The following is a 25,255-nucleotide window of genomic DNA, read 5'->3' as shown; positions in this document are numbered from 1 at the left end:
GCGTATACGTGCCACATCATGCGGCACGTTACTCCGTGTGAACTCCCCCTAAGGTGCAGAATCCGTAGCATATTCCTCCATGTGAACTTACCCTAAAACAGATTAAGACAGCTGACCACAAAATGGCTAACCCCCTTCTACAAGCAATTGTGTAGATGTGAATGAGGACCAAAGCACAAACTGTTAAATAACCTTCAGTTTCGTCTCCAACTGTGGTTCTGAAGATCAAACTTGTTTAGAGAGTTGAGCAACTGGTCATGTATCTATAGCCATTTAACACTGATCTAAAATCAGTCCTGTCATGTGTACTTTACGACCTTACAATATACGACAAGCGTACTCTTAGCACGTGAAAATGAAGGAGGTTTCTTTCAACATGGAATGGAATATATGTATTTAAAAAAAAAAAAAAAAATCAACATATGTCTATCTATCCATCTATACATCCATCCATCAAATAAACGGCCTCCATGTAATAATCTCACACACACAATCTTATAGAGAATATCACGGACCTGATAGATGCCGGTTCTTGAATGAAGTAAAAACCAGAGTAATAATGATAATTACTTAATAAATCAGTCTCTTTCCCAGAACAGTGTTATGGAATCTGGAAGTCATAAACTTGAAAGGAATTACAGCATGGATTAACATTTATAATCAACCCCCATAATGTCAAAGACCACCGCTGTATGAAGCTAGAGGGGTGTTCATCCAATCTACTTAATGGTGGACAGGAAATGTAAGCATATGGTAAGTTATTTCTATATATCCTAAATGGATGTGAGATTGTAAATACAGATCATATCATTGACTAGTCAACAGGTAAATGTATAAGTCTTCATTATGACAGAACACTACTGATAGATTTATCAAGAATGGCATTTTGTACACCGGTCTTGATAATCCTTGTGCTTCTGGAGGATTTGCCTGACTCATCATAAATCAGGCACATCCTCCAGCAGGCTGTGCACCTATACAAAAATCTATACTAACTCATAGTCAGCGTAGATTTCAGGCATCATTAACACCAGAAAACTGGTGTAATTGACAATGAATGATGAATCGTCCCAAAACACAGCATTTCCCCAGCATGCCCCCTTTTTGAAAAGTGCTAAGGGCTGCCTGAAAATACCATTTGCAACATTTTGTGTTCTTACTGCAATTGTACTTTGCACAAGCACAGAATCCTGTTATAGCAAGGCTAATGGGTGACTCCATAGCGCTTAGCAGAAGATTAGCAAACTACTATACACTCACCGGCCACTTTATTACATATACCATGCTAGTAACGGGTTGGACCCCCTTTTGCCTTCAGAACAGCCTCAATTCTTCGTGGCATAGATTCAACAAGGTGCTGGAAGCATTCCTCAGAGATTTTGGTCCATATTGACATGATGGCATCACACAGTTGCCGCAGATTTGTCGGCTGCACATCCATGATGCAAATCTCCCGTTCCACCACATCCCAAAGATGCTCTATTGGATTGAGATCTGGTGACTGTGGAGGCCATTGGAGTACAGTGAACTCATTGTCATGTTCAAGAAACCAGTCAGATGATTCCAGCTTTATGACATGGCGCATTATCCTGCTGAAAGTAGCCATCAGATGTTGGGTACATTGTGGTCATAAAGGGATGGACATGGTCAGCAACAATACTCAGGTAGGCTTTGGCATTGCAACGATGCTCAATTGGTACCAAGGAGCCCAAAGAGTGCCAAGAAAATATTCCCCACACCATGACACCACCACCACCAGCCTGAACCATTGATACAAGGCAGGATGGATCCATGCTTTCATGTTGTTGACGTCAAATTCTGACCCTACCATCCGAATGTTGCAGCAGAAATCGAAACTCATCAGACCAGGCAACGTTTTTCCAATCTTCAACTGTCCAATTTCGATGAGCTTGTGCAAATTGTAGCCTCAGTTTCCTGTTCTTAGCTGAAAGGAGTGGCACCCGGTGTGGTCTTCTGCTGCTGTAGCCCATCTGCCTCAAAGTTCGACGTACTGTGCGTTCAGAGATGCTCTTCTGGCTACCTTGGTTGTAACGGGTGGCTATTTGAGTCACTGTTGCCTTTCTATCAGCTCGAACCAGTCTGGCCATTCTCCTCTGACCTCTGGCATCAACAACGCATTTCCGCCCACAGAACTGCCGCTCACTGGATGTTTTTTCTTTTTCGGACCATTCTCTGTAAACCCTAGAGATGGTTGTGCGTGAAAATCCCAGTAGATCAGCAGTTTCTGAAATACTCAGACCAGCCCTTCTGGCACCAACAACCATGCCACGTTCAAAGGCACTCAAATCACCTTTCTTCCCCATACTGATGCTCGGTTTGAACTGCAGGAGATTGTCTTGACCATGTCTACATGCCTAAATGCACTGAGTTGCCGCCATGTGATTGGCTGATTAGAAATTAAGTGTTAACGAGCAGTTGGACAGGTGTACCTAATAAAGTGGCCGGTGAGTGTATATGTACAGTGCCTTGCGAAAGTATTCGGCCCCTTGAACTTTTCAACCTTTTGCCACATTTCAGGCTTCAAACATAAAGATATCAAATTTTAAGTTTTTGGGGAAGAATCAACAACAAGTGGGACACAATTGTGAAGTGGAACAAAGTTTATTGGATATTTTAAACTTTAACAAATAAAAAACTGAAAAGTGGGATGTGCAATATTATTCAGCCCCATTGCGTTAATACTTTGTAGCGACACCTTTTGCTGTGATTACAGCTGCAAGTCGCTTGGGGTTTGTCTCTATCAGTTTTGCACATCGAGAGACTGAAATTCTTGCCCCTTCTTCCTTGTAAAACAGCTTGAGCTCAGTGAGGTTGGATGGAGAGCGTTTGTGAACAGCAGTTTTCAGCTCTTTCCACAGATTCTCGATTGGATTCAGGTCTAGACTTTGACTTGGCCATTCTAACACCTGGATACGTTTATTTGTGGACCATTCCATTGTAGATTTTGCTTTAAGTTTTGGATCATTGTCTTGTTGGCAGATAAATCTCGTTCCCAGTCTCAGGTCTTTTGCAGACTAACAGGTTTTCTTCCAGAATGGTCCTGTATTTGGCTCCATCCATCTTCCCATCAATTTTAACCATCTTCCCTGTCCCTGCTGAAGAAAAGCAGGCCCAAACCATGATGCTGCCACCACCATGTTTGGCAGAGGGGATGGTGTGTTCACTATGATGAGCAGTGTTGCTTTGACGCCAAACATACCGTTTTGCATTGTGGCCAAAAAGTTTGATTTTGGTTTCATCTGACCAGAGCACCTTCTTCCACATGTTTGGTGTGTCTCCCAAGTGGTTGTGGCAAACTTTAAACAAGACTTTTTATGGATATCTTTGAGAAATGGCTTTCTTCTTACCACTCTTCCATAAAGGCCAGATTTGTGCAGTGTACAGCTGATTGTTGTCCTATGGAAAGACTCTCCTATCTCAGCTGTAGATCTCTGCAGTTCATCCAGAGTGATCATGGGCCTCTTGGCTGCATCTCTGATCAGTCTTCACCTTGTTTGAGATGGAAGTTTAGAGGGACGGCTGGGTCTTGGTAGATTTGCAGGGGTCTGATACCCCTTCCATTTCAATATGATTGCTTGCCCAGCGCTCCTTGGGATGTTTAAAGCTTGGGAAATCGTTTTGTATCCAAATCCGGCTTTAAACTTCTCCACAACAGTCTCTCGGACCTGCCTGGTGTGTTCCTTGGTCTTCATGATGCGCTCTGCGTTTTAAACAGAATCCTGAGCCTGTCACAGAGCAGGTGCATTTATACAGAGACTTGGTTACACACAATTGATTATCCAATAAATTTCGTTCCACTTCAGAATTGTGTCCCACTTGTTGTTGATTCTTCCCCCCAAAAATTTAAATTTGATATCTTTATGTTTGAAGCCTGAAATGTGGCAAAAGGTTGAAAAGTACAAGGGGGCTGACTACTTTCGCAAGGCATTGTATCAGCTGGGGTGCAGAAATAGCAGTTGCTTTTGGGCCCCATAACAGACAAAATATACCACTATTATATGCACATAGGGTAAAAGAGGAGCCCCATTACACATTTTGCATCAAGACCCAGGAACTTCAAGCTACAACTCTGTATACCAGCAAAGTCTATAAAGACTAATAAAAAGCATTTTTACAAGAGCTCTAGCAGAGGCTATGTGAGTGTATGGACAACCTAATATAATAGTTAAAGATGACTGCAGTGTATTGTTCTCTTGTTTGCAGTGAGGAAGTTTCTGTCAGGTTGTTTGGCCTATGACTGCCTGTAATTGGTCATTGCTGAGGTCAGTGACTACCTGAGCAGTCATTTCCTGGATGTTGTGAGGTACCAGGAAGTAGAGAATGGCGAGTGGTCAGTATTGGGACTGGGGCTGGAACTAGTTTTTTAACCATTTGAAGCCTTTTGTGAAAAAAAATGTCCTCGTTACTAGGGTTGGGCAAATCTGACCTAAATCAAAGTCACTATTAATCCTGGTTTTGATTATTCACATATCACCAGTTCAGAATGGATAGCATAACCAGTGACAATGGCCATGTGAGACAGAATGGCTTAGATTGAAATAATCAGTCATTATTGATATTCATTGCCCAGCACTACCTACAAAAACCCCTTTATGGATTGCTATACAGGCCAACACTTTGTGATCAGTGAGGGTCTGTTTTGAGAATGCTGGTTTAGAGCTGCGCCCCCCCCCCTTCCCCCGACAACCCAGTGGTGATGGGAACTGCGGCTGATTCCACTTGCTTAAAACGCAAAAAATACAAGAACATAGCTAGCATTTTTGCTAGGAACATGAAGATTTGACAGCATGAATAACTTGAAATTCTACAGTTCTACAGGCCCCTTCACACAGCCATATTATTAGGCCGATCATTGGGAACTACTGAATAGGTGTGAATATGTAGTAGTGTTTCAATCGACAAACGCTTGTATGCGGAATGATCAGAACTTTCATGCATCAAGTCTTTATGGAGGAAATAATGAAGTTTACAATTTCGTCTCCCACAATGATGAACACCATAATGGAGACAAAACAAATCCTATTAATGGTCAATGGTGTCCATCAGGACTCATTTGTATCTGTCATATGAAAAATATGTTCCTGGGAATTCTGTCTTTGTTGTACCAGAACAGAAAAACAGAAATCCCGATGGACATGTGATATCAGACCAATTCTGATTGGGAGAGAGAGTTTGGTTATGAGAAACCATATCTTGGCTGTCACAATATCCCATTGCCCATCTCATAGTGTCTTAGTAAGCAGATTGTTTTTTTAGTTTCATGTAACAAGTAAACCTGTCTAGTCATATTTTAGAAGCTTTGTATCAACTGGCATCGCCCTTCAATAGTAAAAGGATATGGAAAGTCCCATCACTTATCAATTTCCAGCTTATCCCCTTGGCAGTAAGGAAAGTAAAGGTATTTTCATTGAACACAATTTTAGAGGACTAAAAACTGCACAAAACACAATATATATTTAGTAATAAATATAGCATGGAACCAAAGATAGAGCACTAATAAATCAGGTTTTACTTTGTCATTCTAATAGAAATTGGAAAACCATTAGTGGGGGAGGGGGATGTGTCTTTTCAGTGATTATGTCTGTCTAGGGTTTCACAGAGTGATTATCTGGGATATGACTCCTATAACTCGGAGAAGAAGGGAGCGCTGCAGCAGCTGCTGATTGTTTATTTTCACAGCTTAAAGATGCAATGAAAACATGTGCAGCAATGAAAGACATAATCAAAATTAGTCAATGTGTGAGCTGTTCAGTCCAGGGGGGATTCCTGAAAGTCCATCCTTCTGGAAAGTGAATGGCATTTTTATGTGTCCATCACAGGACAAAGAAACCTGGACTGTGAGCCACACAACTCCAGCCAAGCTGTGTAAATGCCATCACACAACAGAGGATTGTTGAGTGAGCTGTTATGGACAGAACCGTTATGTGACTGTAGACAGTAGCCTAACCACAAAATCACATCCTAGGAACATATGTTTTGTAGGTACAGACTATAATTAAAAGATAGACCTGTGCTACGAACATGTGCTAAGTCCTAAAGTGTAGTCTGTGCTGTAAGCGGCCAATTCTTTTGGAGAAGTATTAAACAGATTGAAATTGGGATACCATTTTAAAGTGATCATCTAGACTCCCCCCTTACGAAGGATCTGTGTATTTCTCACTGGCGGTTTAGTATTATGTACTTTGGAAATCAGCTTTCCTTCTTAGGGAGTCTGTGCTGGACACTTGTTCATACTCTGCAGTCACTCTTAGAAGGCAGAGTTACAGGGGGAGGGAGACAAAAGCAGCCTAAGCCAATAATGGGGTAGAAGGTGTGTCTCAGACAACCGCAGAGTCCCTGGAGGCATTGTAGTTTACCCATAGACACAGGTCACAGCTCTGCCCTAATAGTCTAGAGACTACTTAAGAGATAGGTGAGGGTGCCAGAGATAGGAGTCCACAGCTAAAAGACATTTATCGCACAATAGTCTAGAATTGCCTTTGATGGGAGAATCCTTTAATCCTTATGTGTACAAAACGTGGATGGGGTTTGGAAAGCATAAGCTCATGTGCTGCCACACAGCTCTCCAAAAGTATGCCATGTCATTATTATCACTTATGAAATTAGAGGCATATAAAGGTATGGCAGGCTTCCCCGAAAATTAAGACTTTGTGCAATTATTAAGTTATGTGAAGCTTTAATGTGTTGGTCTGCATTTAACCCTTCGCAAGGTGGGATGGGCATTTTAGCAATCCAATGAATAAGGAATTTTATGAATGTGGGACACACTTCTACATCTACAAATAACTCAATCTATCAAATTGCATAATCACTGAAAATCTCTACATGTCCTCCATAGTGGAGATAAGATAATCTAATCGGTTCACATCAGTCACCACATACGTCAGACGGCAGTGATGCTGCTTCATCTTCCCAGCATGCGAGAACTGTGTGCAGGTAACCAGAGACAATATATCTCTTGCTTACATTGTTAATAACTCTTTTTTTAGGTTATAAGTTGACAAAGTAAATCGGAATCCTATCATGCCTGGTAAAACTGACACATTGCTTTATTTGAAATGAATAAACAGACATTTTGCACAATTTCTTTAGCCTCTGTAATACTGTGCTAACCTATTTTACTAAAGGAAAATAGACATAGGGGTTGTCTCCCAATGATAGTGCCTTTTATCAAATGAAGATCGCTAAAAGGAATCTGAAAAGTTCTTCAGCGGACAGCCGATATCTCTGGGGGATGTTGTGTCTGGCCATTTGTGTATGATTATATGATATTCATGTAACTGAATGGGTAACCCATGGCCTGGCCGTCTGCTTCAGAGAGGGAACTGGTCTTTGTTCTGACATGGTACTTTATGTGTATTGGAGAAACACAAAATGTATGTGTTATTGCTGACTAATAATTAAAGACATCAAGCAGCTCTCCTTTTTGTTCTCAGAGCTCTCATTTTCTGTTCCAGGGATATTAACTGCATCATAACCTATATTTGAGGATAACATCCTATATTACATATATGTGGGCTTTACTAAGGTAAGCGGTGTTTGTTTCTTTACATGTAATTCTGCCAGAAGAAACTGTAAAATAACTTACAGCAGTAATAATGGATGGGGCAGCGTTAAGTACAATATGTCCAGTTGTAGTTAACAGCAGAGAATGTACAGTTTTCTATAAGGAGCACTTTCTTTGTATAGCAGGACCTGCAAAGCCTCATGAGAAGTAAAGGGAAGAAGTGTGGAGCAGTAACTTTATCTCTGTATTATATAGGCAACCTCAGAGTAATGCAAAATATGTTGCTACTATATTATAGCTATTAACAGCAGAAAATCTGATAGGGTACTACCAATTAAAGCTTATATAGTCATGAAACAGTGTGTCCAGCCCACCAAGTCACATTGCAGGAGGAGGCGTGCTCGTAGCTTCCTTCCTACTTTCATGTAGATCAGTGGGTTGTCTTCCTTAAATTGAATAAAATATAGTTTTGAGAATGCTCATAATTGCTGGATTGTGTCATAAATTTCAGGAACTCTACAAATTGTTATGGGATAAAATTGACGTCTATTTTAGACATGGAGCCGCTGAATAACAGGGTAGGTAGGTTCAAGAGGAAATCAAATTTGTTGTGTTATCACACTACCTCCCTCTAAAGGAAATGATTCTGACAATTCCATTATATTAGACAATTGTACATAATGCATTAAATTATTAAAGTTGGATCTAAAACCGAATTATGGTTAAGATGAAAATGCTGTTATGTAAAAGTCAAACGTATAAACATATTCTAGTACAGTATCAAAAATGAAACTGAGAAGACAACTGGGAGAGCATTCCACTACTAACAAAAAAAAAAAAAAAAAAAAAAAAGTTACCCCCTGTAGGTCAGACAGTTCTGTTTAGCAATGGTGCATTAAAAATTTCAACCTAACAAAATCACTATTTTATGAAGGAATTCTGGCCTGTATCCTACCTCAACGTAGTCCTTGGCATGACCCCAATCTCTCTTGGCATCCAGATTTCCAAGGCTGAAACACTCCATCTGTCCGAGGTGAATCTTAGCTACTGAACGGCTAATTTTTCGGGTTACAAAGTTTGCCCCTGAAATAAAGATAAAAGATAGTTAGAATTGTCCCGCCAAGGACTTAATGTTTGGCAGAACACCATTAGTTCTCCACCTCACAGTAATTTCTTTTATTCCTCAATCCTCCTCTGAAGCCTTCCTCCCCCCCACCCCTTCAATAACCATGGCATCTCGTTCATCATTTGGGTAAGCTAAGAAGCTTCAATTGCCAGAGTCGCAAGCTCCACTTTCACGTCTTTTCTCTCTAAAACTTCTTAAGCATTCCTAATTCGCTGCTTCAATATTCAATCTAGGCAGAAGGCCAAGGAAAATCAATTGGAATGTCAGTTTATAAACATAAAATGCAAAAGGTTATACAAAGGGAAACACTAGTATAGAAGACAGACATCTAAGACCACCCTAGCTTTAGAAATAAGAACAAGTAGGAATACACTTTTTGACTGTTAATAAAGCAGCTGGCAAAGTCCCGTAAAATATTACATTTTTTTTTTTTTCAAGCCGATGAATAATGGAATACTTGAGAGAATGGGGTGTTACTTTTCTGCGTCTTTTTGAACTGTTAAGGACAAACAGGAGAAGAGTGCTAAGCGTGCAGTTGGCGCAACTTTCAAGATGCAATCAATGGATGTGAAAATTTAAAGTGGCGTTCTTATAATATGAGAATTGAACCACCCATCTGACTCCGCATTTCTTCTAACTGGACGTTTTGGAGACGCATGCCATTACAGATATAAGATAGTGTCTCTTAACTTGATCTCACATATACTTAGTATGTATGACAAGTTAATTAACCCCTTAGTGACCAGCCTATTTTAGACCTTAATGACCAAGCCAAATTTTGGAAATTTTCCCTGTGTGACTTTGTTAGTGAATAATTCTGTAACAGTATAGCACATCCAAGCGATTCTGATATTGTTTTTTCGTGACATGTTGTACTTTACTGAGAAGGTAAAATTAGACTGATATAACTTGTGTAAATTTATTAAAAAACTCGCAAATGCTGAAAATTTTGAAATTTTTTCAATGTTTTCCATTTTCAGCTGCGATATCTCAATATATGCACAATAATACAGGGCAAAAAAGTTAGTAGTTATATACTTCCAAATGTTCCTTTTGTGTTTCAAGCATATTTGAAATAATTTTAGCATATTTGAGTAATTTAGACAATTTACAAGTTTATCAAGTTTATAAGCAAATTTTGGAAATTTGGAGTATGTGATTTTTTCCTGTACCAAGCTCTGTTTGCAGACAGGAATAGGTGACATAATGACAGAACCTCCCATTAAATGACCCAATTTGTAAAACTAGACCCCTTCAAGTATTCTTTGAGGGGTTTAGTGAGCATTTTGATCAAAAAAATATTGTTTTGCAAGAATTATTACAAATGATGAAAAAAAATTACATTTTCATTTTCTTCAAATATGTGTCATTTTAAAGCCAGTTTTTTTGCACACAACACATCAAAAAGAAGAAACACACCCCAAAATATATCACCCCACTTCTCCCGTGTTAAAAAATGTACACTTTGTGGCCTTAGTCCTATGTACGCACAAATAGTAGGGCCCAAGAGGTAGGGAGGGCCAAATTTATTTCAAAACACAAATTTTGCTTTCAGATATTTTAGGCCCATTGCACATTTGAACAAGATTTCAGTTACCAAAACAATTGGAAACCCCCATAAATGACCCCATTTTATAAACTAGACCCCTTAAGGTATTCATTGAGGGGTATAGTGAGTACTTTGACCCCATAAGTTTTTAGAAAATTTGCATCAAACAAAAAATTTCATATTTTTTTACACAAAAGTGTCATTTTATAGGCAGTTTTTTTGCACATAACACATGAAAATGAAGAAAAATACTCCAAAGTAGATGACTCCATTTCTCCTGTGTTCAAAAACGTACACTTTGTGGCCTTAATCCTATGTACGGATGCACGGTAGGGCCCAAAAAGAAGGGAGCACCAACTGGATTTCAAGACACAATTTTTGCTTCCAAATGTTTCAGGCCCATTATGCATTCAAACAAGATTTGAGTTACCAAAACAATTTAAAACCCCAATAAATGACACCATTTTATAAACTAGACCCCTTGAGGTATTCATTGAGGGGTATAATGAGTATTTTGACCCCATAGGTTTTAAAAGAATTTGTGTCAAACAAAAAATTGTCATATTTTTTACACAAAAGAGTCATTTTATAGGCAGTTTTTTTGCACACATGCCATGAAAATAAAGAAAAACACCCCAAAATAGATGGCCCCATTTCTCCCGTATTCAAAAATGTACACTTTGTGGCCTTAATCCTATGTACGGACGCACGGTAGTGCCCAAAAAGATGGGAGCACCAACTGGATTTCAAGACACAAATTTTTCTTGCAGATATTTTAGGCCCATTGCACATTCAAACAAGATTTACGTTACCAAAACAATTGAAAACCCCCATAAATGACCCCATTTGATAAACTAGACCCCTTAAGGTATTCATTGAGGGGTATAGTGAGTATTTTGACCCTATAGCCGTTTCACAGGTTTTACTAACCTTGTCATGTGTAGGTTAAAAATTACTAAAATGTCCCTTTATCCCCAAAGTTTTCATTTTCACAAGGGGTTAAAAGAGAAAAAGCCCCCCACAGTTTGTTACACAATTTCTGCTGAACACGGCAATACCCCATATGTTGTCATAATCTGCTGTATGGGAACATGGTGGGGCTCAGAATGGAAAGAGCGCTATTTGGCTTTTGGAGGGCAGATGTGACTGGAATAGTATTCAGGTGCCATGTCGCATTTGCTGAGCCCCTAAAGTATCAATACAATGGAAACCCCTGAAATGTGACCCCATTTTAAAAACTACACCCTTCAAAGAATGTATCAAGGGGTATTATCATTTTGAGCCTAAAAATGCTTCCCAAAAATTAATGTACAAAATGAAAATTGAAATTTTTAAAGAATATGCCATTTCAGTGCCCAATACGTTGCCCCCACTTTGTGTTGTCAGAGACCAGCACTCCTAAAACTATTAAGGGGACGTCCCGAGGGGCAAAAAATTATATATGTGGGTGTAAACTGCTGCTTGGGCACACAGCAGGGCTCAGAAGGGAAGGAGCACTGCGCTTTTTAGCTTTTGGGGTACAGATTTAGAGGGACCCTCTGGGCGCCATGATGTTTTTGCAGAGCCCTGGAGTTGACAGTAAACTGGAATTCCCCAATAAGTGACCCCATTTTGTAGGGGCAATTTTAGGGTCTCTGTAAATGTGACATGGTGTCCAAACACCAACAATCTAAATCTGCACTCCAAAAGCACATATCGCTCCTTCACATCTACGCCCTGCTGTGTACCCAAATGGCGGTGTATGCCAACATGTATGACACTGGTGTACCCCAGATAACGGACTTAATGCTGTATGTGGGTAGAAATGGCTGTTTGGTACAGCCGGGCACAGAATCGAAGGAGCACTATTTTGCTTTTTGGCGCAGTTTGGTTTTTGGATGTCATGCCACTTTTGCGAAGACCCTGAATTGCCAATAAAGTGGAATCTGCAGACATGTCACCCCATTTTGGACACTAGCCCACTGATGGGATATATCAAGTGGCGTAGCGAGCGTTTTTAACTCTTGAGGGTTGCATTTATTTAGTTTCCAGAAATGAAATCGCAACTGAAAATGAGAAGTTAAAAATGAAATTTTTCCAGAGATTTGCCATTATAGTGCCCGATATGTTGTGCCCAACTTATGCCAGCAGAGATACACACTCCAAAAACTGGTAAGCGGGTATCCCGGGCACAACAGCTTTCAGAGCGTTCATCTCTGATACAAGGCGGGCACAATATATTACGCACTGAAATGACGTATTCCTGGAAAAATTGGTATTTTCACTTCTCACAATCAGCTTCATATTCATTTATGGATAATAAGTTATAGCAACACTTGGGGGTTAAAAATGCTCTCTGTACCCCTGGAGAAATCCTTCAGGGGTGTAATTTCCAAAATAAGGTCTCATATCAGGGGATTCCACTTTACTGGCGTTTCAGCTCTGCAAAAGTGTCATGGCATCCAAAAACCAAACCGTCTGTGCTCCAAAAACCCAATAACCCTTCTTCCCTTCTGTGTCCGGCTGTTCCCTATATCAGTTTATACCCACATATGACATTACGTACATTATCCCGGGTACACCAGTGTCATACATGTGTCATACATGTGGCATAAACTGCAGTTTGGGCACACAGCAGGGCGCAGAAGGGAAGGAGCGCGATGTGGCTTTTGGAGCACAGATTTGGATGTTTGGTATCTGGACGCGATGTCATGTTTGTAGAGCCTGTAAGGTACCAGAAAAGTGGATTCCCCAAAGGAGTGACCCCATTTTGAAAACTGCACCCCTCATAGAATTTATCAGGAGGCGTAGTGAGTATTAGTATCCCAGACGTGACTGCACAGCGGATGGCGAAGTGGGAATATATAAGCTGTGCGGAGAACATTGCAGACACCAAATTGCCTACTATGTCCCAGTAGCTCCTATGATTGGGGGAGTCACTCTCGGGGTCACTTTGGGGGTCATTTCTGGTGTCTGTTCCCTCATAAGCTGTAAATCTGGGGTGTCCCCTGATATTCGCTCGCACAGTTTATATATTCCCTTCCTGATGCAGCCAGTCGTGTTCTAATGATTTGGCGATTTTGCGGGTTTTTGTCTTCACATTGTTAGATGCTATATTTTCTTTATTCTTTTGGTGACGTGGCCATATAAGGGCTTGTTGTTTGCGAGATGAGATGCATTTTGTAATGACACCATTTTTGGGTGCCTATATTCTATTGAATACATTTTATTAACTCTTTTTTTGCTGGATTTAAAAAAATAAAATCAATTCTGGCATTGAGTTTTCCCTTTTAAATTTTGCGCCATGCAGCGTACAGTATAAGTAACATGTGTCCTTTATTCTGCGGGTCGGTACGGTTACGGCGATACCTCATTTGTAGTATTTTTTATGCAATACTAATTCTGCAGAACAAAAACACATTTGGGGACATAAATCAGTGATTATTGCATCGCCATCTTCTGAGAGGCTTAACATTTTTATTTTTTGGTTGACAGTGTTGGTTGAGGGCTTATTTTTTGCGGGACAACCTGCGCTTTTTATTGGTACTGTTGTGGGGTGTATATGACTTTTTGATCACTTTTTATAGCATATTTTCTAAGGTGAGATGGCGAAAAATCACTACTTCCGGCGGGTTTTTTCCGTTTTTTTTCCCCGACGTTTACCGTATACATTAAATATTGTTTCAGTTTTATTGTACAGATTGTTACGGACGCGGCGATACCAAATATGTATTGTTTTTATTAATTTTTAGGTTTTTTTTTACATAACTCATTTTCTATAGAAAAAAGGGGATTTTTGGGGCTTTATAACTTTATTCATTTTTTTCAAAAGCTTTATTTATTTATTTTTCACTTTTTTTCACTTTTTATTTCACTTTTTTTATGTTTCCCTTTTAGGACACTTGATTCAGCAATGATTTCATTGCTGAATCAGTGTTACAGGCTGGAGACACAGGCTGCACGTGTCTCCTGTATCAGGAAGCCAAGCGTTGTAGACGCATCGCTTGGCTTCCTGAGTACTGGGGGCAGGATCCACCAGGTAATGGAGGCTCAGGCAGTCTGGGGTCACTGGCCAGACCCCAGACTGCATGTTAGAGACACTGGCACCCCCGATCTCGCCGCGGGGGGTGCCGATCTGACCGGCAACACAGCGGAACCGCTTCAGTTCCGTGATCATGTTTGATCATGGAACTGAAGGGGTTAAAAAACCCCATCGGAGCCCCCTCCGATGGGGGGTTATGGAGCAAGGTCTTAGCTGTAAGATACAGCTAAGACTTGATCCAACTACATCGGCACTGAAAGGGAATCCTTCCTGACTGCCCGACGTAGTTTTCCTATAGGGCAGTCAGGAAGGACCTGCAAGTGCCGACGTAGATTCCCTATGGGCCGGTCGTTAAGGGGTTAAAAGGGCTTGTCCATCCCACAGAAATGTATTGTAAAACTTGAACATTTTCTAAAATAATAAAAATACATATAGACCTTACTAATCACCAGCTTTTTCTTGGTCCCCTGCTAGTCTCTGTACTTCCTGGCTCAGAAATGGCATCTCTTCATGGACATGTGACCTCTGCAGCCAATCACGCACTAAATTCATGACCTAATCATGTGATTGGCTGTTGCAGCACAAAGCTTAGATACTGGTGGGGGACCAGGAGGCAGTGAATGGGAGAGGTAAGCAGGTCTGTCTATTATTTTCTAAGATGCAAATTTGCTTTCTAATTATTTTTCCTTTTCTTGAGATTTCAGGATCGGTTTTAAAATCCGATTTCCGATAATTTTTCATTCGAACCCAATCCCAATTCTGATCCCAATGCAAGACAATGGGATTTTTCAAATAATCAGAGATCGGATTTTAAAAACGATCCTATTCACTACACAGAATCCAAAAATTGAACACTTTAATTTTTAGACTCCACGCTGTGTGGTGATTAAAAAATCCCCCAACTACTTAAGTCCCCCCTGCTGTCCACTTTCCTGCATAGAAGCGCTGGCACTGCCGATCCATGCTGCTCTCACTCCTCTTCTTTGCCCCTACCTCCCAGGCAAGTGTTACTGATGCTGGGAGTAGGCGGGGCTTGTTGTGGCTTAGGAAAGTGTGGGCGGGTACTGTACCCGCCCACACTACCCTAAGCCACAAGCCCCGCCTTCTTCCTAGGTCTGTAACACTAACCTTAGAGCTAAGGGCGCGCACGGACCGAGAAGAGGCGAGAAGAGAACAGACGGGGAGCGGCAGCGGATCTGTGCAGGTAAGTGGACTTGTCTATCGACTGTTCTGCGTCCCCTGCTTTATCATATACTCAGCTCTGCTACATCTTAGATGTAGATCTCAGATGTAGCATAGCTGCTGAGTATACGGTAAAGCAGGGACAAAGAAGTGGAGTAGATCGACAAGTCAATGTACAATAATGCAGATGTAGCAGAGTTGAGGATACGACACAGCAGAGAGGAAGCAGAAGAGTAGATACCATCTACTCTTCTGTTTCCTTCCTGCTATGCCATAGGAATATGAATGGACGCAGCCGGTTCACAGGGGGTTAAGCGGCCGGACACCAGCACAGGCTGTGTGCCGGCGGCATCCATTCATTCCTAACATTGTAGGTTTTTCCCACAATGCTTGGCCAGTAGCAAAGCATTGTGGGAAATAACTTCTGACCTCAATCCTGCCTAAAAAGATCGGGATTGGAATACCGATCGCGATCGTGAAATTTACTCGATCACTGATCGGAAACCGATTTTTCTGATCCCTCAAGCCTAAAAATAAGTGAAATGAAAATGGCATTTGTCTATGCAGCAGACAGTAAAACAAAAATCATGTAAGATTTTAGTTCATTCACTCTGCGAAAGTTGACTCCAAGATTTACCCATTCACATAATGATGTTATGGCCTACAGTATCTGTGTGTTTTGACACCCTTCTATCAATGCTAGCATAAACCTTTTCAGCAATTTGTCCTACAGTCATTCTTCTGTAGGATCAGACCAGACAAACTAGCCTTTACGCTCCATGCCCATCAATGAGCCTTGGGCCCCATTACACTAATTCACCGGTTGACCTGTCTTGGTATTTTGTCATGTACGAACCACTTCATACTAAAAATACACTAAAAGATATACCATTTAGAGCATGCACTGACCTAGTTGCTAAGTTATCACAGTTTTGCCCTTAAAGACACTTAGCAACTTATTTCTACCTCGAACACATAAACTTCAAGAAATGACTGCTGTCTTGCTACTTAATATATTCCACTTCTTGACAGGTCCCATTGTAATAAGAAGTTCAATGTTCACTTGTCTCTGATTTTATTGTTACAGCTGATAGATGTATGCATACAGCGCATATAAATTAAAGGGTTTATACAGGGAGAACTAATGCTTACCCTTGAACTTTTTCACATTTTGTCAACTTACAAATCACCAACTTAAATGTATTTTATTGAGATTTGAAGTGATAGACCAACACAAAGTAGCAGATAATTGTGATAAGGTTTTAAAAATTTTAGTCAAATAAAAATCTGAAAGTGTGACATGCAAAAGTATTCAGGTCCCTGTTCTCTTATACTCCTGAATAAATTTCAGTGCAATAAATTGCCTTCAGAAGACACTTATTTAAAAAAAAAAAAAAAAAACCCTTATCCCAAGCTGTGAGCATCCCAAGTAGCACTGTTCAATTAATCATCTAAGAATGGAAAAAGTATTCTACAATAGCAAATCTACCAAGGCATGGCCGTACACCTAAATTGACAGATTGAGCAAGGAGAGCACTGGTCAGAAAAACAGCCAAGAGGCCCATGGTCACTCTGGACGAGCTACAGAAATCCACAGCTCAGGTGGGAGAATCTGTCCATAGGACAACTATAAGTCGTGCACTCCACAAATCTGACCTTTATGGAAAAGTGGCAAGAAGAAAACCATTGTTGAAAGAAATACATAAGAAGTGCGGTTTGCAGTTTGCCACAAGCCATATGGTGGACACAGCAAACAGAGCTCTGGTCAAATGAGCCCAAAGTTGAACTTTTTGACCTAAACGCAAAGCGCTATGTGTGGCAGAAAAGTAACACTGCTCATCTTCCTGAACACACCATCCCTACTGTGACACATGGTGGTGGCAGTATCATGCTGTGGGGAGGTTTTTCTTCAGTAGGGACAGGGAAGCTGGTCAAAATTGCTGGGAAGATGGATGAAGCTAAATACAGGACAATCCTGGAAGAAAACCTGTTGGAGGACGCAAAACACTTGAGACTTGGAAGGAGATTCACCTTCCAGTAAGACAATGACCCTAAACATACTGTCAGAGCTACAGTGGAATGGTTTAGATCAAAGAATATTCAGGTGTTAGAATGGCCCAGTCAAAGATCAGACCTAAATCACATTCAGCATCTGTGGTAGAACATGAAAATTGCTGTTCACAGACAGTCACCATCCAATCTGGCTGAGCGTGAACTATTTTGCAAAGAAGACTGAGCAAAAATCTCAGTCTCTAGATGTGCAAAGCTGGTAGTGACATACCCCAAAAGACTTGCAGCTTTCATGGCAATGAAAGGTGACTCTACAAAGTATTGATATAGGGGGGCGAAGACTTTTAAATGAAACACTTTTCACATTTACCGTATATACTCGAGTATAAGCCGAATTTTTCAGCCCAGTATATATATATATATATACATATATATATATATATATATATATATATATATATATATATATATAATCTATCATCTCAAAAGTCATCAAAAGTTCCAATGTCTACTTTTGAAGTACTGGAAGTCACTGACTGATGCCTCGCCAGATCTCTGTGATGTATCCGATATCGCTAATACATGTCCATACAGTAGAGTGGAGTCAGTCATATGACAGATTCAGAACATCAGGAGGGGAGGCAGAGGGATGAGACTTCTGGCCTTCCCAGCTACACTCTGCAAAAGTAATAATTAGGACTCCAATGGGACCTGGATATATATTAGTAACAAAGATTATCCAGTGCAGGGAAAGCACTGTTTTGTTTCTCACTGCTTAACCCCTGTAAAATAGTATTTATTACTGACATTGCTCATTTTTTTCTGGATTTTTTTGTGATGCTTTATAGGTGATAGGAACTGTATTTGTGCGTCTAAATGACTATCCCGAAGACAGTGAGCCTCTGCCAGGCAAGATATGCCAAAACTCTGAGCAAACAGATGTGCTACTGAATAACTATGCAGAAAGAACGTGCCAAACATATTATATCATTGCACAGACAAGGACTGTTTAAAACAAACTCAAATGGTGCTAATGGTATTATATATCAAAGGTACATTTTAAACAAACAAAAAAGCAAAGTTTTATTGGTAAGTTGGATTTAAAGGAAATTAAACTTTTGCTCATAAAAAGTATTTACAGTACCCATGTGCTTACACAATCTACCTGTGTATTTTTCCCCATGGCAAAAGGCTGGACGTCCAGTTATACTGCACGAGCATAATAAAAAGGCCAGGATTATATTCCACTGGCAACGTGTAGTTGGTGGTTTGCTGTAAAGTCAAAGTTTCTGAGCTGACAAGGAGTTCGGCAATATGCATCATAAAAATGGTATAGGATGTCAGAAGTAGGCCAAAGGACAGTGAACAAAGGGCAGTAATGAGAGAAGAAACATGTGGACTCAGTTTAGATCAGAACAGCCAAAAAATTTAGCGCCATATTTGATAATAGTACCGTGTGCCAGTGTCATCTAATGTTTTGTTTAGTATTGCTGTGCTCCTATTGTTTTGCACATAGTAGAATGAGTATGTTTCTATGTTGAATTTAAAAAAATGTCGGCACTTCTGAGACACTTCTTATAGTAAACACTTATATTACACAAGAAATAGCAATTCTAAAGGCATTTTTTTAACTGTATTGTGTCATTCCTCTAATATTACTCCTAATTTTTTTATTTTTAAATTTATTTTTTATTCTTTAAATTAAATGTAGATTGTAAGCCCCATATAGGGCACAAGGAGCTAAGGACAGCATGTCTCACCATGCGGCATGGAGGAGAAACCTGCATGGATGTGTGGACTTTTTCTTTTCAAAGAGATGATTTTTGGCGTCTATTGCTGATGTGTGTAGATGCCTGCGGCTGACTTGTATTTCTCTCTATTACTGTGGACACGTGGGACTCTGTTACAACCTGGAAACCTACCATCACCCACCTACCCCATGTGTTTATGGAAGCTTGGCAAGAGAGCAGCACCCTGTCTACCTGGATGGCTTCAGACCTCTCTGGGCAGTAGAACACAGTGGTAAGAAGAAAGGAGGAGGAGGGCTTGTGATGAAGGACATTTGGGGCATTTTTTTGTGGTTAATGGACAATAGTGCTGATACAAGATACCAAACTATCAGCTGTGAGCAGGAGATCTCACCACCTACCAAAGGAACTACCACATGTTATCATGATAGCTGCATATGTCCCCCACCTCTGCAAAAAAAAAGGGGTTTTTTTGCCTGTTATATCTACATGCTGTGACCCCCCCTCCTCGTTTCCTCCAACCACACTCGGCTGTATTATTAACATCCCTTCACACAGAGAACTAAATGTTCCAGTATTGCTTACATGTGGGGCGCTGCGCTGCTTTCTCACCATATTCTTGATAACTGCAGTTGTGGGTACTAAAGCTGTATCTCTTTCAAGTATCTGAGATATTGCTTTAGCGCCCATAACCGCCACTATCAAGAATTCACTCTAGTAAGGGGATAGGGGACCCCGGACAAAAGTTTGTACCCAGGCCCACAAAACTTTAGTTACACCAATGGCGGCTGCTCTGGGCCCAGGCACCACCATTAATATACCTTATTTTTAACTAGATCGACTGTGCTGATACACAGACGTCCTGCACTTGGATGTAAAATGAGCACCTCCGTTCATCAGGATCGCAGGTAGGTGAGTATAACTTTTTTTTTAAGCTTAGTTGTGGTTAATTTAATAGTACAAGGGTTTGTTTGGAGAGGGAAATTATAACGGTTTTGGAAATCGCAGCATGTTCACTGCACATAATTTTCCACAATGTGTGGATGGGATTTGCTAGAATCCCATTCACATTGCAGGAACTGTCGGGTTTTCCCCACATGACGCCCCATACACACTTTTCGGTAAAATAAGATACATGCTGTAATTTCCAAAGCAGTCTTGGTTTTAGAGTTAGACATTGCAGCATACCTACGGAAATTCTGGCGGTTTCAATATAATTGAAGCAGAAAATACAAGAGGAATGCTCTGCAAACTTTCTGTGCAAAGGGCTGTAGGAAGAAACGTGATGCGTCATGGACGCATTTTTTCCCGCAGCGCTTTTTTGCTGCAGGACACCACGTGGGGCCTTAGGCTTAAGGAGTTTTCCAGTTCATTTATATTGATGATCTATCCTCAGAATAAATCATCAATAAGAGATAAGTGACCCCCTGATCAGCTGTAGGAAGGGGCCATGGTGCCGGTTTATATCACACGCTGTATGTTTATAGTGACCATGTGATGTAATTACAACCTTGTCACATAGACGCTTATAGGACGAGGCTGTAGTTACATGACATGGCCACTATGAGATGTACGATACTGTGTAAACAGAGAAGGGGTCACAGCGCTTGCACAGATGCCATGATTCACTCAAACAGCTGATTCATCCCTCATTTTTACACCTCAGCCACAGAGGTGTAAAAAAAAACCAAAAAAAACAACAAAACACACACTCGCCTGTCTCCAGAACCCTGTTGTCCTCCACCTCTGTCTGTTCGGTCTCATGTCAACACCTCATTTCTGGAAATTCTGTACCCAATTCGTCTTAGCAGTCACATGAGGTGCAGGACTCCCAGCAAGAAGATACCAGGACGATACTGAATGGACACTGGCGGAGGACAATGGGTTGCTGAGGACAGGTGAATATGCTTTTTTATTTTAAACCTCCAGCCCGGCACATGAGTTGCTTCAATTCCTGGACAACCATTTTAAAGGATTTATCCATGTTTCTAATATTTATGGCCTGTCCTTAAGCCATCAAGGATAAGCATAAGCTTAAGCATAAGCCATCAATATTACATCTGTGGGAATCTGATAGCCAGGTCCTCTGCAGATGAGTTTTTTCATTACAGTGCGGCTACAGCTAATGGTGACAATTCTAGGAGCCACACTGCTCTCTTGCCATACAGTGTCCATCCTGTCGCTGTACAACTCATCTACAGGGGTCCTGGCGGTGGGCCCCTAAAAACAATTCCATTGGTGGGCCCTAGACACCCCAGTCCGACCCTGGTTGCTACCCTACCTCAACTAGCCTCATATTTAGTATGATCAAGTTGTAATATTGGTTTGTGTAGCCAGCTTAAATAGAATCATACACAGCAATGAAAAGAATGTAAAATCTATGTGCAGATCTCTTCTCTACATTGTATTGTATAATCTCTCCACACTTTTTATGATATTCACATGACATATATCTCCCTATCTTATAAAAATGAATTCTTGTCTGTCTGTCTGTCTGTCTGTCTGTACTCTAATGCGAACCAAACGACTGTACCGATCTTCACCAAATTTGGTACAGAGATACTTCAGGTATCCGGGAAGGTTTAAGACGAGACTCCAACTCGCTCGGACGTACCGTTGCTGAGATACAGCATTCCAAACACAGTGCCCCCCCCCTCTCCTTAGCCAATACAAACCTGCAAGTCTTTCACTCATATTCCAACTGCAATACACACGGTCACTCCACATGCACAATACAACACTGATATCCAAACTGAGATACACGCATCAGAGGATTAGATACACAGATCAGCACACAGTATCACATGCCAGAGGATTAGATACACGGGTCTGCACACAGTCCCACACACCAGAGGATTAAATACGCATTTCTGCACACAGTTCCACACACTGAAGGATTTGATACGTGCATTTGCACACGGTTTCACATGCCGAAGGATTAGATACAGGCGTCTACACACAGTTCCACACTCCAGAGGATTAGATATGTGCGTCTGCACACATTTGTACACGCCATAGGATTAGATACACGCGTCTGCACACAGTTCCACATTCCAGAGGATTAGATATGCGCGTCTGCACACAGTTCCACATTCCAGAGGATTAGATACGCGCATCTGCACACAGTTGTACATGCCATAGGATTAGATACACGCGTCTGCACACAGTACCACATGCAGTAGGATTAGATACGCGCGTCTACACATAGTTCCACACGCCAAAGGATTAGATATGCACGTCTGCACACAGTACCACACGGGGGAGGATTAGATATGCGCATCTACACACAGTACCACATGCCATAGGATTAGATACGCGCATCTGCACACAGTACCACATGCCGGGGGATTGGATACGTGCGTCTACACACAGTTCCACATGCCATAGGATTAGATACGCGCCTCTTCACACAATACCATACAGGGGAGGATTAGATACACGTGTCTTCACACAGTTGTACACGCCATAGGATTAGATACGCGCCTCTTCACACAATACCACACTTTGGAGGATTAGATACGTGTCTCTGCACACAGTACCACAAGCCAGAGAATTAGATACGCGTCTCAGCACACAGTATCACACAGGGGAGGATTAGATACGCGTGTTTACACACAGTACCACACGGGGGAGGATTAGATACCCGCGTCTACACACAGTACCACATGCCATACGATTAGATATGCGCATCTGCACACAGTACCACATGCCGGGGGATTGGATACACGCCTCTACACACAGTTCCACACGCCGTAGGATTAGATACGCGCCTCTTCACACAATTCCACACGGGAGGATTAGATACACGTGTCTTCACACAGTTGTACACGCCATAGGATTAGATACACGCGTCTGCACACAGTACCACATGCTGTAGGATTAGATACGTGCGTCTACACACAGTACCACATGCCTTAGGATTAGATACACGCATCTGCACACAGTACCACATGCCGTAGGATTAGATACACGTGTCTACACACAGTTCCACACGCCGTAGGATTAGATACGCGTCTCTTCACACAATACCACACAGGGGAGGATTAAATACGTGCGTCTGCACACAGTACCACACGCCAGAGGATAAGATAAGCGCGTCTGCACACAGTACCAAATTCCGTAGGATTAGATACGCACGTCTGCACACAGTACCACATGCCGTAGGATTAGATACGCGCCTCTTCACACAATACCACACAGGGGAGGATTAGATACGTGCATCTGCACACAGTACCACATGCCAGAGTATTAGATACGTGCATCTGCACACAGTACCACATGCCAGAGTATTAGATACCAAATTCCGTAGGATTAGATACGCACGTCTGCACACAGTTTCACTTACTGGAGGATTAGATACGCGCCTCTTCACACAATACCACACGGGGAGGATTAGATATGTGCATCTTCACACAGTACCACACCAACAAGGGTTGGATACTTGCATCTAAACACAGTACTACACGGGGAAGGATTAGATACAGCTTTACTCCAGGTATCCATAACAATTGATCACAGGTTTTTCACTGACATCCAAAATGAGATACACATAATCACATGACGCTTATGGACATACACACAAACAACATACAAAATACACCAGTGCAAAATTGGACAATTCTTATGGGGCCACTACACAAACATAAAATGTAATATACCCGTGCGAAGCCGGGTCCTCCCTCTAGTATTCCAATAAAAATAGATTTAATTTAATTAGTCATATGTTTTGGATTTTTTTTTATTCAACAGTTAAATTTTATTTAAGCTGACCGCATAAATTTATGCCGAGTTGGTCATATTCACCAAAAACAAACTACTACAGACTGTTGAAAAGCACACAGATGGATAGTATAAGGAGCTCAGATGTTTAAAAGACCTTAGGCCGGGTACACACGGGTTTTTTTGGTCAGGAACCTGAGGCCGCCTCAGGTTCCAGTCCAAAATACGGGTAGCCGCGACTGAATGCCGATGTGGTGCACCAGCATCCAGTCGCGCACTCCGCTCCATATTAGGCCCAAATGAATGGGCCTAGTCGGGAGGAGGGAGTGTCTTCAGGTGACTTCGCGAGGCTACTCCACCTGAAGTATGAGCATGTCCATTCTTTTTTCCGGGAGCTGGAACAAACCACTCCCAGAAAAAAAGAACGGGCCGGCTGCCATTGAAATCAATGGGAGCTGTCTTTATGGTCAGGATTTTGAGGCAGATACCCCGTGTGAACTCAGCCTTAAAAGAGCCCAAATGAATAATTGACTCAAGTCTGATGGAGGCACAGGAGAGAGGAGGAGGGGAGTATTGTTAGTCAAGGTATAACATACAAAAAAAGCAGACAACAGCTATAAAACTAACCATAACAGGTGTCTATCAGGCTATAAAAGCCAAGAGAGCCCAAGGATTTCCCAAAAAAGTTACGCATGCAAATTGGGGCAGATGAACAGAAGTGCATACACAACATTATGGTAAAGGAGAAGGGCACATGACAAAATAAAAACACATTTAAGCATTCAATAAAATAACTCAATACATTTCTAAAGCAAAAGAGTTACCTTATCACACAAGGCCAGAAGAAGTATTGAGCTGTTAGCATAGATTAGTTATACAAATCAATACATGAATGATAATAAGAATCTCATTTTATTTAACCATTAGATTTCAGTATGGTTTCCATGTATAGATTACAATTATTTATGTTGCAAATGCCCTGAGATTGGAGACATACTCAATATCTGAGATATATTACATTTAAACATATAAAAATTGCTTTAATTGTGTGCAAGTTAAAATCATGAATAGCCACATCTATTTAAATAAGGTCACGCATATTTGTGGTCTTCTAGGAATGGAACTGAACAGCCCAATTGTAACTTATGGTTACAGCTGCTCAGCAATAAAATTCTTAACAAATTACTTTTTCTGTGCACATTTTTAAAAGAGCACATTTGCCATATAAACTGTACAGCACAATCTCCATGTTATTTTGTTAAGAAAGGGTACAAGAGATTTCTTGAAACAGTACAAAAATGGGAGGTTTCCTAAAAAGAGCACAGCAGGGAAATGTGATTTAGAAAAAAAATCCATCTAATACCTCTGAAGA

At 41.0% G+C, this 25,255-nt stretch overlaps 1 protein-coding gene across 3 annotated transcripts in view; it reads right to left on the bottom strand.

The window, feature by feature from the left end:
* The window catches only part of GMDS (GDP-mannose 4,6-dehydratase), a 429,933-nt gene that overhangs the window by 195,112 nt on the left and 209,566 nt on the right, over positions 1-25,255 (bottom strand). For all 3 annotated transcript variants that reach the window (XM_075270766.1, XM_075270767.1, XM_075270768.1), the window contains exon 8: positions 8,484-8,611. In XM_075270766.1, the coding sequence (XP_075126867.1) occupies positions 8,484-8,611 (128 nt within the window). The remainder of the gene's footprint in view (positions 1-8,483; positions 8,612-25,255) is intronic.

This window comes from Leptodactylus fuscus, chromosome 4 (genome assembly GCF_031893055.1).
Source record: "Leptodactylus fuscus isolate aLepFus1 chromosome 4, aLepFus1.hap2, whole genome shotgun sequence".
In the NCBI taxonomy this organism is placed as follows: Eukaryota; Metazoa; Chordata; class Amphibia; order Anura; family Leptodactylidae; genus Leptodactylus; species Leptodactylus fuscus.
Note: the sequence above shows the minus strand (reverse complement) of the source record. Positions and strands in the feature narration are given on the sequence as shown.